Consider the following 14509-nt stretch of genomic DNA (forward strand, 5'->3'; position numbering starts at 1 on the left):
AAAATTGTCCATTTTGGTGTCAAACTGTTGAGAAGAGATGTGGCTTGTGACAAATGAGTCCAATATTTACTATCGGGGCGAGGTGATTAACTTAGCTCTTTAGCTCTTTGAGATTGTTTGCTCAATATAAAGTGCATTACAAATAAAATTCATTATTATTATTATTAGCTAACATCTGCGGTAGCATCGATCTCCTTTATCCCATGGTCGTAGCCACGGAAACGTAACGCATTACGCCACCACGACGAGTCGCGGCCCCGGACACATTTGGTACCTACACCGGCTCCACTTTCTGCCTCCTCTGGACGATGCTAACAGGCCCCTCCCCTCTGCCGCTCTTTGACCATATTTGGATGAGCTAAGAGTCAGGGGGCGGAGTCAGGTGGAGCAGCTCTCTACAGTACGTAGGCTATGTATTCACATGACGACAGAGGGTACGCACGTGATGTCACGTAGGCTTGGGCGGTATTACGGTAATACCGTATACTGCAGGTATTTAAAAATAGCAACGGTATGAGTTTCAATACCGTCATGAAGAAATGCAATGCACTTATATAGGAGATAAGGATTAAATATTATATAAAAGTCATTTAATGTCTAAAATTGATGTCCAGTAGCACTTACGTGTGGTTGAATTTTAATATGTTTTAGCCTAGTAAATTGGCTGGTCTGCTAATGTTTAGCCCTAGTATTCCGTTTCTGAACGGTGAAGACACAAGCCAATGTTTGGTAATGCCACCTGAGGCTTACGTCATCATTTTTAATTAGTCACGGTAATACCGTATACCGCGGTAAAATGTGGAGGAAGTTTGAAGGTATCAAAATTTGGATACCGCCCAAGCCTAATGTCACAGTACTCGGAAGTCACTGCAGAACACTCACTGAACGGCAAAAAGACCAAAGTCCGAGTACGAGTTTCGCTTTTACCGCGCACTACTGTCATGCACATACTGAATGCAAAGACCTCTACATTGGAGAAACAAAACAACCACTGCATAAACGCATGGCCCAACACAGGAGAGCAAACTCCTCAGGCCTGGACTCTGCTGTCCATTTACATCTCAAGGAGAAAGCCCACTCCTTTGAGGACAGCAATGTCCACATCCTAGACAGAGAGGACAGGTGGTTTGAAAGAGGAGTCAAAGAAGCCATCCATGTAAGTAGAGAAACCATCCCTCAACAGGGGAGGGGGTCTCAGACACCACCTATCTCCAATTTACAATGCTGCCCTTTCATCCCTTCCCAGGAGATTCAACAATCTAGCCTCAAAGAACAACTACTGTTCACAAGTGGCAAGTGACTCCAACGACTGTCGTTATAACACAATAGGGCACTAACGAAGTCCAAACCAACTTTCCATCAAAGACAGTCATTTAAACGACTGTCGTTGGCACTTGGAGCACAAATGGGAACCAGTGACATCATCACCCTTGTGAACGCCCACACAAGAGGTTAAATAGTGAGTCTCCACACCAGATAGTTGGACCAGTCCCAGCCTGGTCAGATGCGTACATGAACTGATGAAGGTGAAACGTCTTCCTAGACAAATAACTAAGTCCAGTTGCTTTCCATTTAACCTCCTTTGAAAAAAAATTAAAATTCTCTTTGTGTGTGAAAAAAAAAATAACGGAGAAACAGCGCTATGTAGAGATGAATGCACGGAACGATATTGCGTTGGTCGAGCAAAGCGTCGAAAAATCTATTCGTGGTGGACGTAATTCTTTTGTGAATAAATTAACGTGTGGGAAACACTGGTATCGATGACGTCATTCGAGGGGAGTGTCGGCCATGTTGTAGCTACGGATAAACCTTGAACAACCGTCTGAACTTGTGTTGGAAACAAACTGAGGTGGACAGGAACAAAGTCGTCACCGTGACAACAAAAAACAACATGAAACACGTCGGCGCCTTAGACGAGTTACCACGGAGGCGCCATGGTTCAGATCCATAAAGTCCGGTAGCAGGGCCGGTGGCCGCTGGCATAAACACTGTATGTGGTTGTGTGGTATATTGATGTGTTGATGAAAAGAAGGTATCACCGCCGACACGTCTTCACTTGTACGAGGCTAACATAAACTTAAGCAACGCTCTCACGGGAAAAATGTGAACAGCAGGAAATACATTCTCCTAGGGTACATTTCACAAGAGCCACTCATTATCTAATCTGTTACTGTTACTAAACAACTAATGCAACAGCTTTATATATCTATAAATGTATGTGCGTCTTTCTTTCTTATAACATCTACCTTCGATTTGTTTACTTCTAAGCAAAACATATCCATAAAGCAGAGCACCAATTCACACTTTCCTTCAATTCCCAAAAAAGGCACACATACAAAGAATAAACATAATACATGATGTTAAAGCTAAAATTTCAGGTGAATAATACACTACAGTTGTTTAGGGCCACAGCCGTCATTTAAACATCCTGAGGTCTGCACGTGCAGCTATGAGCTTTATATGTAATGTGAAGTCAATATTCAGCTTCTTTTATCTCACATTTGAGACATTTGGTGAAAATAGAACGGCAGAATGACAACATTTGTGCTCAAAAAGCAATCTTACAAAATGTCATTTTAGACTTGTTTTCTACACGTATCTATTACTGTATTCATATCCTATTTCAAGCACCAAAACAGTTCATTCTCATGACTGAAGGAGTGTTTTCACAAGGGATTTGACATTTTTCAAAAAGCAGACCTCAAATTTCCAGCATTTGGTCTAAATTATTTCTTTCTACAGTGTTCTAGGACAAACTGGCCTCAGTGTGCTTACAGCGGAGGTTCTAATATTTAGACATAAAACACTTGAGTATTGTTACATCTGCAAGTATCTTAAATATGTAAAAGTGGAGAAAATGGCCTCAAACCTCAGAGGGATAAACACGTCTGTATTCAGTTTTAACCAGTGATTTGGTGTTTGTGCTTAGAGTGCAGGGCCACAAACAAAAACCTTGTTTAGGGGGCCACCAACATCCTAGGCCCTGTCCGGTAGCTTTGTCCAGTAGCTTTTCCTCTGTTTTGCTAACGCTCCGTCTGGCCATGTGCATTTGTTTACAAAGAAGCTGGTGAGAATCAACACATGGAGCGGTGGATAACGTTATGTAACACATATACATACTCTATTGGTTCTTCAGACCACCCGGCTTTCACTGGTCCATGCACCTGCTCTTTCATCCTATAAGTTACCTAATTCAAACTTCAATGATATCGATACTAGTCAACATTAAGACTTGGTCCAAAGTATTAGTTTCTGACCTAAATATAAAAAAAAGTGTTTTGGCTGTAAAACCTACACACTTCTTCACACAGCCATGCAAATTCACCAGCAATGTCAGGGAGGGAGTGGGTACACATGATATTGATCACATGACTCTAATGTTATTCCCTTATTGGTGAAAGTGATGCTGTTACAACCAGCCCCGGTCTCCCCTAAATAAAAATGTTTTTAGTGAAGAAGGGCTCCCCCTCCCTACAAAAGCCACTTTAACCACTGGTTCTACTGGTTCTACTGGTTCTACTGGTTCTACTGGTTCTACTGGTCCGTGTTTTACTGGTTCTACTGGTTGTACAGATCATCTGACAGTAGAGACAGGAACACACCAGTCCCTCCCCCACTCTTCTTCTTCCTCTTCTTCTTCACACACTTGTCTGCACACGATAAATCTACTGCAGCCTCCCAGCTCTGTGTGTGTGTGTGTGTGTGTGTGTGTGTGTGTGTGTGTGTGTGTGTGTGTGTGTGTGTGTGTGTGAGAGCAACGTAACGAGCCCCTCACACCACCGTGCTCCATCCAGCCCGGGGCCACAGGTCTGGTGACTGATGTGGCTCAGAGTCACTGGAGCATCATCATCATCATCATCATCATCATCACCATCACCATCATCTTCATCATCTTCTACTGCTCCATGTGACATCACTGTTATGACATCACGGTCACTGTTGTTACACGGTTATTACACAACAACAAGAGTCTGGTGGTTAGACCAAGGAGCCAGTTGTTGGTCTGAGAAGTGAAGCTGCAATCCTCTCCGCTGCCACTGGGGGCTGGTGTCAGAAGGGAGCAACTCCATAGACCCCCATGTTAAGGTAAAGGTAAGGTAAGGTAAAGGTATAAGCCCACTCTGGGTCATAAAATTAGTGTAAGTCGATCCTGCACTTTATTGGGGCATTGTGCAATCAAATTAAATTCAATCTTGCACTTATGCACTCGTCACTTTAGCACATAGCACTTTAACTAGCACTGTAGCACTTTATAACTTCTCAGTATTTATTTATTTATTTATTTATTTATTTAAAAAGGACAGTGTGCAGTGACATTAGTTATTGAGACAATAAAAAGATGGCTGCACCAGATTTAGCGGAGCCGCTAATTTCCATCTGTAGTCCTGTAGCGACAAACATGGCAATAACAATTTGACAGACAAACGGTTGCGACAAACATGGCAATTGGTAATCCTACATAAGTACATAACAACATGACGGTTTTAAAAGCCTAGCTGAAGTGCGCAAAGATGTTTCTAAGTAAGTAATCTTCTGGTCCCCTTACCCACTCAGTCTATGGACAGTTAACTGGTGGTTTATGTATGTCCTTCATGTTTTTGTGTAAGATGTCAAGGTGTTTTGTTGTCCTAGTCCTGCCTCTTGTACTTGTACTTTTTATCGTCATTGTACTTTTTATCTTCATTGTTTTTTATGTCTAACGGGACTGGGGATGGAAATGAGCCACTTGGCTACAATCCCACATATTTACATGTCAATGTCCATCAATATGTACTGTTCCCATTTTTACAGAAATAAATAAATCTGAAATGTAATAACTCATCCATCAGACAATGTAGCCTAAACTTTGTGCAAAATTCTATTTTCGAGATGAAAGTGTGGTATTTTTTTTTTCGCATTGGATAATGCAGACACACAAATTATGCGCCACGTTGCTCACGATTCACCAGCCACTGATATTGGATCCGTCATCCGTCAATTAAACCTCTGAGACACACACACACACACACACGGAGCTCGGGCTCGCCCCAAGCTTTGAATATCCCGCCCGCTCGATAACGACCAATCAAATTCGTTTTCCTTACTCGGGTAAACTCGTGTTGCAGCTCAGGACAACTGGGCGCGACAAACAGGACAAACAGCCATTTCTGTACACCTTTAAAATCTCCGACTTTACATCCTCAGTAAACATGTTAAAAGCCTGGTGTCAGAACGTTTTTTCGTCTCAATCGATAGTTTCTACCCCCGCACACACTCTGAGGGGGGGGGGGATTTTTTTTTAACTCTGCTGTTTTACTGTTATTAGGTTAAAACTCTGGCCAATTAGGGCGCGGAAACGTTGAGTGACAGGTCCGAGCAGCTCCGTGGACAGCTGCTTCGAGGCCAGTGGGTGGGTTCTCGGCCGGCCAATCCAACATGGCGCTGTTCAGGCCGCCATGTTGGAGTCACAAAAACGACTCCCCAAAACCAATGGGTGACGTCACGGTGCTACGTCCATTCTTTTTACAGTCTATGGTGGTGACACTTTAACACACTTCAGTCTCAGTCGTCTCCTCTCACTGCTGGGTTCTACTGAGTTCTACTGACTGGTGGTGTGTTCAGGGACTGGCCTAAATCAGAGTCTCTGAGTGGAAACTACAACACTGAACATGACATCATCATATGAAGTATGACATCACATGACTTAGGCCGCGTTCAGACTGTCTGATTCAAATCTGATTCCTTCTCATATCCGTATATATTTTTAGGGCTGACTGTCCACACTGTTTTTAGCAAGTGTCCAAATCGCATTTGGCTCTGTTCAGACTGGGCCACATTATTGACCCATCTGACAGGTTGCTGTAGCAACGACGTTGGAGCGGAGGCTACGGTGTATGTGACAGGCGATGCCTCGCGGACGCGGCGGCTGCTCTCGCTGCAGCACAGTGATCTGCCTGGTGCTGCAGCCGCTCTACATACACTACCCCGCTAGTTTCAACCTCAGCCCGCCTGCTGTGTGTGTGTGTGCGTGTGACGGCACGGGACAAATACATATACCGTTACACACCCCTATACATATACATATATATATATGTATGTCTATGTGTAACACAGTGACAGCGTGGCATAGAGTGACGTCACGGACAGTCAAAACCGATCTGAGTGTTTGGAGCTGTTCAGACTGAGACGCATCTGTCCAAATGCGATCTGAAACTACCTCCTGGAGGTGGTTTCCATCCGTTTTGCAAGAATCGGATTTCATGTGATTTGGGACTGTTCAGACTTAAAAAGAGCCATCCAGTTCCAATCTGGATGGGCTAAAAATCAGATTTTGGCTGGCAGTCTGAACGCGGCCTTAGTGATCAGAGACACACACAGTCAGTGATGTGATCAATAGAAATGAGTCAGTGACACCTGGTGGTGACTCAGGGTCATTACACACATCTCACCTGTCTGTCTGTCTGTCTGTGTCTCTACCTGTCTGTCTCTCAGTCTCACCTGTACGGCATGAAGCTGGTCTCCATGGTGATGTCTCACCTGTAGGGCATGAGGCTGGTCTCCATGGTGATGTCACACTCCTTCAGGTAGATCTCCAGCCGTCGTCTCTCCATCAGCCTCCTGGCTGCCTCCAGTATGTGCGCGGCGAGCGCCGACTCCTCCCGCTCCTTCGTGCCCTTCTTGCCCTCGCCGCGCTCCGCTCTCCCAGAGTTCCCTCTGCTCACCTTGGGCTTCTTGGTGAAACCGTACAGCTCCTCCACCGAGAACTTCCCTCCTTTCCCCCCGCCGCCGCCGCCCGCCGAGCCCACGGCCGCTCCCGACGCCGAGGCGCGTCCTGCAAACATGGCTGGACGCACAAAATGTTCTTTAGTTAGTTCTTTAGTGTCAGCTGCTTTCAGCATTCACACTTATTTCCATCAGGAAATGCTACTTTTATCTAGTTTTATTTAGTTTTTCAGTTTTAGTGAGTTCAACAAGTGATGAAGCAGCTTTACTTCAGTTTTTATTTTAGAGGAATTCAAGGCAAGGCAAGGCAATTTTATTTGTATAGCCCGTTTTTACAAACAGTTTGTCTCAAAGGGCTTTACATGGCATCGTAACAACATCCTCTGTCCTTAGACCCTCACATCGACTGAGGAAAAACTCCATGGAAAACCCTTTTAACAGGGAAAACCAGGAGAAACCTCAGGGTGAGCAACAGAGGAGGGATCATCACCCAGGACAGAGATGTTGTTACAGACAAGAAAACTGTTTATAGTTTGTCACAGAATGTGCGAATGGAATGGAAATGTTAGCAGGAGTTGATGAAGGCAGTCTCTGGTGAGGGGAGGGGAGGGGGGGGGGGGCAGGGAGAGCCGGTCAGCTCGATGGGAGGACTGGGTGGCAATTCAATAGTTTTTATTTAGTTTCGCTGCTTTATTCAGTGACGCGTCTAATCTAAAAGTTACTGTTTCCCCCGTTACAAGAGCCTCCATTCATCCATTCTAAAGAGGTAAGGTGGGAATACTACAGAGTTAAGGTGGAAATAGTCGACTACAGAGTTAAGGTGGAAATACTACAAAGTTAAGGTGGGAATACTAAGGAGTTAAGGTGGAAAAAGTCTACTACAGAGTTAAGGTGGAAATACTACAGAGTTAAGGTGGAAATAGTCGACTACAGAGTTAAGGTGGAAATACTACAGAGTTAAGGTAGAAATATGACAGAGTTAAGGTGGAAATACTACAGAGTTAAGGTAGAAATATGACAGAGTTAAGGTGGAAATACTACAGAGTTAAGGTAGAAATATGACAGAGTTAAGGTGGAAATAGTCTACTACAGAGTTAAGGTGGAAATCCTACAGAGTTAAGGTAGAAATACTACAGAGTTAAGGTGGAAATAGTCGACTACAGAGTTAAGGTGGAAATACTACAGAGTTAAGGTAGAAATACTACAGAGTTAAGGTAGAAATACTACAGAGTTAAGGTGGAAATAGTCGACTACAGAGTTAAGGTGGAAATACTACAGAGTTAAGGTAGTTTTAGTCAGTTCAACAAGTGATGAAGCAGCTTTACTGCAGTTTTTATTTTAGAGGAATTCAATAGTTTTTATTTAGTTTTGCTGCTTTATTCAGTAACAGTAATCATAAAGTTACAGTTTCTAAATATTTTCCTCTTTTTTTCCTTTTTTTTAGAAATCTTACCAATTTTTTCGAGAAAATATTTTACCTTTTTTTTTTTAGAAATCTTACCACTTTTTTCTAGATTATTTTTTTTTACTGTTTTTGAGAATTTTTATCACTTTTCACACAAAAAAAAAAATCCAGAATTTTCTCTACCAGAGGGACATTACATACGAGCAGCATGGAGGTATCTGGATGTTTTTTGGTGTGTCTTTTTGTTACGAAGACAGTTGGTATCCATTTGCAACCGTCATATGGACATGCACTGCTACGCCGAGACCCCCTGTAACCCTGAAATTTCAATTTTGAGTGAACTATCCCTTTAACATTTTACCAGGTTCTTCTATAATTAAAAAAAAAAAACTTTTGAAAATGTTACCACTTTTTTGATACATTTTTGAGAAAATATTTTACTTTTAAAAAAAAAATTCTTACCACTTTTTTTCTAGAATGTGTTTAAAAAATGTCTTTATTTGAAATTTTTTATCACTTTTTTCTAAAAAAAAAAAAATTCTCAACAATATTTTTGACCAAAAAAGTAATGTTCTTCAGTCTTCAGAAATCAATCCATGGAGGCCCATTTGCACCTTGATGCCCAATTTCATTTCACTAGATTATGTTTTGAACTATAATAACCCTGTACACCTGTAAACACACCTGTGGACAGGTGTGTTTACAGGTGTGTGTGTGTGTGTGTGTGTGTGTGTGTGTGTGTGTGTGTCCTACCTGTGGTCAGGTGAGTCCGGTGTGTGTGTGCGGTCGTCTGCTGCCGGTCGTCCCCGGTCGTCTCTCCGTCCTGCTGCTCCGTGTGTCTGTGCCGCGGCTCATTTTAATCCCGCTGCTGTAATCCCTCCAATCAGAGCTCACATATCAGGTCTGTCTACGTTGCTAATGACGACCTGCATCCCTAAAAAAAAAAAAAAAAAAACTCCACCAGAGAGAGTACAGATGTCTGCCGTGGCCCGGTGCCCGTAATCCAGATGCATCTCTAATCTCACACAGAGGACAGGACGAGGGACAAGGACGCAGCTGCAGGTTCGATTCCTCTTCTCTGACTGGAACTGTTATTCTTTCACTCTGATAAAGTGAATTGATCCGGTCCATCACTCTGATCAGTTATCAGTTTCAGATCGATTTTCATATTAATCGCGATTTAGGATAGGAATTAATAAGCTAATGCTTCTTCCTATTCCTTTTCAAACATACAAGGTTTTTATCAACTAGTGCTTCAAGTGTAATATGTTATTCACATGTTTGAATTAAAGCAGAAGTCAGGTGAATGTTTGTGTTAATCTAAGTCTTAAATAGTTGTATCTTCCGACAGCAATCACTTCTATAGAGTGTTTGGTCTGAAACACGGGTCTGTCAGTCACTCTGCTCTGCTCTGAGCCCAGGAGAAAACTTTCCTTGTATCCTACAACCTTTATCCAATGAGGAGAGAGAACGGCATAAAGGGGCAGTCCTCTCTGTGTGTGCAGCCAAGGGATGCGCCTGAATGTGGCGACGTAGGGACGAGGACTGTTATGGTGCGTTCAAGGAAACTCGTAACTGGTGTTTTTCCGACCTGTGAACTCGTACCAGTTTGATCTGGTACGAGTTCACAGGTCAGAAGTTACGAGTGGCCGTTATAGTGACTTTCACAGGTAAAACAGGTCGGAGAAACACGAGTGGGTTGCCTGGAACGCTACAAAGTCGTAAGTTGTGACTTGAAGCTGTAATTTACGGTTTCAAAAGCCTGCCTGGAACGCAGCATTAGCCAAAACCACCGGATTGCTGACTTCTGCTTTAAAGTATTCATTCATTCATTCATTTTTTTCTGCCGATTTTTTAATTTTTTTAATTTTTTGGGACGACCAATCTTTATTGTACGATCATGTATTCTTTCTGTGCCATTACACTCGACAAAGTCAAACCAGCCTGTTGTGTTGATTTGTTCACAAATATCTATGTGAACAAACAAACACAACAGACAAACTGATGTGATGTGTGTGACTTGTGATGTATTATCAAATGTTTGGTTCAACCTGCTCTTGTTTAAGGAAAGAAAATCACAATAATTGAAATATAAAATCACAATACTTGGTAAAATCGAATCGCAAATACTTGTTTAATCAGAATCGCAATTTAAATCGAATCGGGACCCATAAAATAATCGTTAAGAGAATCGAATCGGCACAAAAGCGTATCGGCCCAGCTCTAGTCGTTTTATTTAACCCAAACATAAAACTACATGAACACAGTCACATACAGAGCAACGCAAGACTGGAGCTCTGTAACAAGTTATATTAAACAACTAAAGAGTTTTAAAACAGCTCTAAAACAACATTACTTTAAAAAGAACTTCCATTAATAAGGATGTTGTTCGATTCCTCTTCTCTGACTGGAACTGTTATTCTTTTACTCTGATAAAGTGAATTGATCCGGTCTCGTCCATCACTCTGATCAGTTATCAGTTTCAGATCGATCGGTCCAGCTGTTAATTAACCAGACACACAGCTGACGGTCGTTTTATTTAACCAAACATAAAACCACATGAACACAGTCACATACAGAGAAATACAAGACTGGAGCTCTGTAACAAGTAGGGATGTCACGATAATAGATTTTTTTGGTACGATTATTGTCAGAGAAATAATCACGGTATTACGATTATCACGATTATTATGCATTAATTAATTTCACAACACTATTAATGTGTAAAATCAAATACTATAGTTGAAATACACATTACTAATTATAAAATATTTTAAATATCTATTAAAATATGAACAATTATTCATCCGCCAGGGGAAGTGTCATCGATACCAAATGTTTAAGTTAATTTTAATCTTTTTTTTTTAATTACAAATGACACTCTAGCATTTAAATTCCCACCAATTCAAAGTTACTTTTATAGGTAAATGGACCAGTATCTGAGCATTCACCTTTACTTTGGAGCAACATCTGCCGACACGGTTCATACATGATCTTTTTTTTTGGAAAGTGACGGTATTTAGGAATCTTTACGATCAATTAATTGTGGACGTTTAATACCACGATTAATTGTGAAAACAAGTAATCGTGACATCCCTAGTAACAAGTTATAAAAACAACTACATAGATTTAAAACAGCTCTAAAAGAACATTATGTTAAAAAGAACTTCCATTGATCAGGATGTTGTAGTTGATATGTAAGGACATGGGTTATAGTGTAGTTTATTATCATTACTTCAAACAAGCCGACATGTTTGTAAAACTAGATGTTAGAGCCATTTTGTAAATTACACATTAGGTGATAAATAATTTAGGTTTGTTGGATTTATTCTGATTTTGTATATTGAGGTTATAAGAAGAGTGCGTATTAGTTAATAACAGCTGCTCTCTTCTTATTGGCTGAGACGTGCGTAACGTCATGTGTGCGTACTTAGGTTCAGTTATGATTATGGAGGCGAGGAGAGCGCACTAGTTTCTGACCGTGCTAATCCGCTAATGATTATTGCCTGATTCTGGATTGCTACACAGTTTTTTATTCTTGTTGTAAAGAGAAGAAAGGTTTCAATAAATAAACCCTCGTGAGAAAGAAGTTTAGTTTAGTTTAGTTTGTTAATATAGGACAGTGTACAATACCATTAATCACTTTTAGAGCAGAGAAGAGATGGTTGTACCAGATTTAGCCACTAGGGCTAAAGAACTGTGGAGTTTTTATGGCCTAAGACAGGCGTCAACTACACGCTCACACTCCATAATTTTAGTGTGTGTTTAAAAAGTAAAAAGAGACAGAGCCACACTTACACTAGATCTAATTCAAAGTCTGGAGGAGTCGAGACCCAAGTTGACGCTCGGTGTGTTCAGGTGCAGTGGGAAGCTCCCGTTTGTGTCATAAACACAGCAAAAACTCTAAATCTTACCAAGAATATTTGTCTTATTTCTAGTCAAAACAATCTCATTCTACTTAAAATAAGACTCATCACATTAAAAAGCAGCTTGTTTTTAGACACTTTTTACTTCTTTCAAGCAGATTTTCACTTGAAATAAGTAGAAAAATCTGATAGTGGAGCAAGTTTTTCTTTCTTATTACAAACACAAAACACTCGCTTTCAGATTCTTGTACTTATTTTAAGTAAAAATGAGTTTGAAACAAGTGAAAATGATCTAAAAACAAGTTCATTTTAGGTGATGAGTCTCATTTTAAGTGGAAAGAGTTTAGTTTTGACTAGAAATGAGACATTTTGACAAGAAATATTCTTGGAAAAATGTTGAGGTTTTGCAGTGAACTCATCAACTCTGGACTTGCTTGAAGTAAATAAACTTCTGGTGCATGTTTGAGTCTCCATCTGACGCTGTCTGTGGCTTTGAGGGATGGAAACAGCCTAAGCAGCAGAACTTCAATCCGCTCCCATTCATCGTTGCCGTGGCGACGCGGGGACAGACACAACTACCACAAAACAGGAGACATTAAACTGAAAACCTTCAGATTCATTCTGTTAGACCTGAAATGTTAGGAACATACAGCCTGAGCTGAATTTGCCCGGGATTGTCCTTTAACTGTAGTTCCACCAGGTATCAGTCTCTGTTCTGGAGTCTCTTTTAACTCTTTTTTTTCTATCTCTATTCCTAAATAAAGATGTCTATGTCTATATGCTCTATATTGTCTATATGTACAGTATCTGTTTGTATTGTTTAATGTCTATGTCTGAATGTGTCCTATTCTTTTCCATAGGCTATAATATATTTTTGACCTCAGGAAGAAGAACAGATGCTAAAGTGGAACTGAACGGTCTCCACTGACCCGTTCTTAGCTCTTTAACGCATAAAAGAACCACATTAATGTGTTTATTACATCAAGGCCTTTTGGACGTTGTCAGGAACGTATGGTTACATTGTAACCTTGGTTCTCTGAGTGAAGAGACTATCTCTCCACTCAGTTACATATTCCATATGTACGGGATATGACCCCCGCTGCCTGTCAGGGCACGTGGATATTTCTTTAAGACACACCGGCTTGCCCGGCCACGCCCTATTGCGTAGCTATAAAGCGCCTGCGCTGGCGTGTAATCACTGATAGTTTGATCGAAACGTGTCTCCGAGCGGCCTAAGGACTGGAGAGATAGTCTCTTCACTCAGAGAACCAAGGTTACAATGTAACCATACGTTCTCTATCGTCTTGAGACTATCTCTCCACTCAGTTACATATTCCATATGTACGGGATAGATCTTTAAGACACCCCGTGAGGAGACGGTGCAGCCACAATCCCACACCACAACGTGCAACACACGAACTATGTACAAATATACAATATATACAATTCACAGGAGAAGGCCCCGCAAGGCGCTAGGGCCAACCCTGAGAGGGAAAGGGCTGCCATGGAAGCCCGCAAGACGCAGGACTAACCCAAGGAGACTGACAATGGCCCCGCAAGACGCAGGGGCCAGCCTGGCCACAGAGCAGCCGCACACTCAGCCCGCAAGACGCAAGGCTGAGGGGAGACACATAGATTACCGTCGGGCCACGCCCAGCACCCGCTCCCCGAAGGAGGGGCTGGTGGCCACATTCAAGCGGTAAAATCTGGTAAAAGTGGACTGGGACGACCATGTGGCGGCAGAGCATATGGAGGCAAGAGAGGCCCCCCGCCAAAGGGCCCACGAGGCGGCTACACCCCGAGTGGAGTGAGCCCGGACCCCTGGTGGAGCAGGCACCCCCGACTGCACATAGGCCTGCTGAATCGCGTCCACAACCCAGTGAGATAGCCTAGCCTTCGACAGAGGCCTACCTAGACGCCCTCTGTCATAACAGACGAACAGCTGGTCAGACCTCCGGACAGCCCGTGTCCGCCGCATGTATTCGGTCAAGGCCCTGACCGGGCACAGGGCAGACTGGCCCCGCTCTGGCTCCTCGCCAGAGACTGGAGAGGAGAGAGACCGGAGTTCGATCGACTGGGACAGGTGGAACTCGGTGAGGACCTTCGGCAGGAAGGCCGGGTTGGGGCGGAGAACCACAACCGAACCGGCCTGGGAGAACCGGCAACAGTCACTATGCACTGACAAGGCCTGGAGCTCACTCACCCTCCTGGCCGAGGTGACGGCGAGCAGGAAGGCGGTCTTCACAGAAAGCCACTTCAAATCAGTATCCCCAAGGGGTTCAAAGGGGGGACGTTGAAGGGCCCCAAGGACAATGTCCAAGTCCCAAGGAGGAACCGCAGGACCGGTGGAGCGCACAGTAAGCCTCTGGGCCCCCCGGAGAAACCGGGAAATGAGGCTGCAGTCCTCCGCACTCAGGGCAAATTCACGGATACGCACTGCTTTGATTGCTGCCACCAATCCTCGCAGTGTTACCGCAGCCTTCTGTGCCTCCAGCTGGGACTGCAGAAACTGCAGTATCTCCTGCGCTGAGGCCAA

The 14509-nt window shown here is 42.9% G+C and overlaps 1 protein-coding gene across 1 annotated transcript in view; it reads right to left on the reverse strand.

Moving 5' to 3' along the window:
- Nucleotides 1–6828, reverse strand: part of LOC146968246 (voltage-gated potassium channel subunit beta-2-like) — a 38319-nt gene extending 31491 nt beyond the window's left edge. The window contains exon 1 of the mRNA XM_085759937.1: nt 6517–6828. Within this exon, the coding sequence (XP_085616063.1) occupies nt 6517–6821 (305 nt within the window). The 5' untranslated portion in view covers nt 6822–6828. The remainder of the gene's footprint in view (nt 1–6516) is intronic.
- Between the last annotated feature and the right edge of the window lie 7681 nt (nt 6829–14509).

Source organism: Trachurus japonicus, chromosome 18 (assembly GCF_045865225.1).
Source record: "Trachurus japonicus isolate A0001 chromosome 18, Traja_1.0".
NCBI lineage: Eukaryota > Metazoa > Chordata > Actinopteri > Carangiformes > Carangidae > Trachurus > Trachurus japonicus.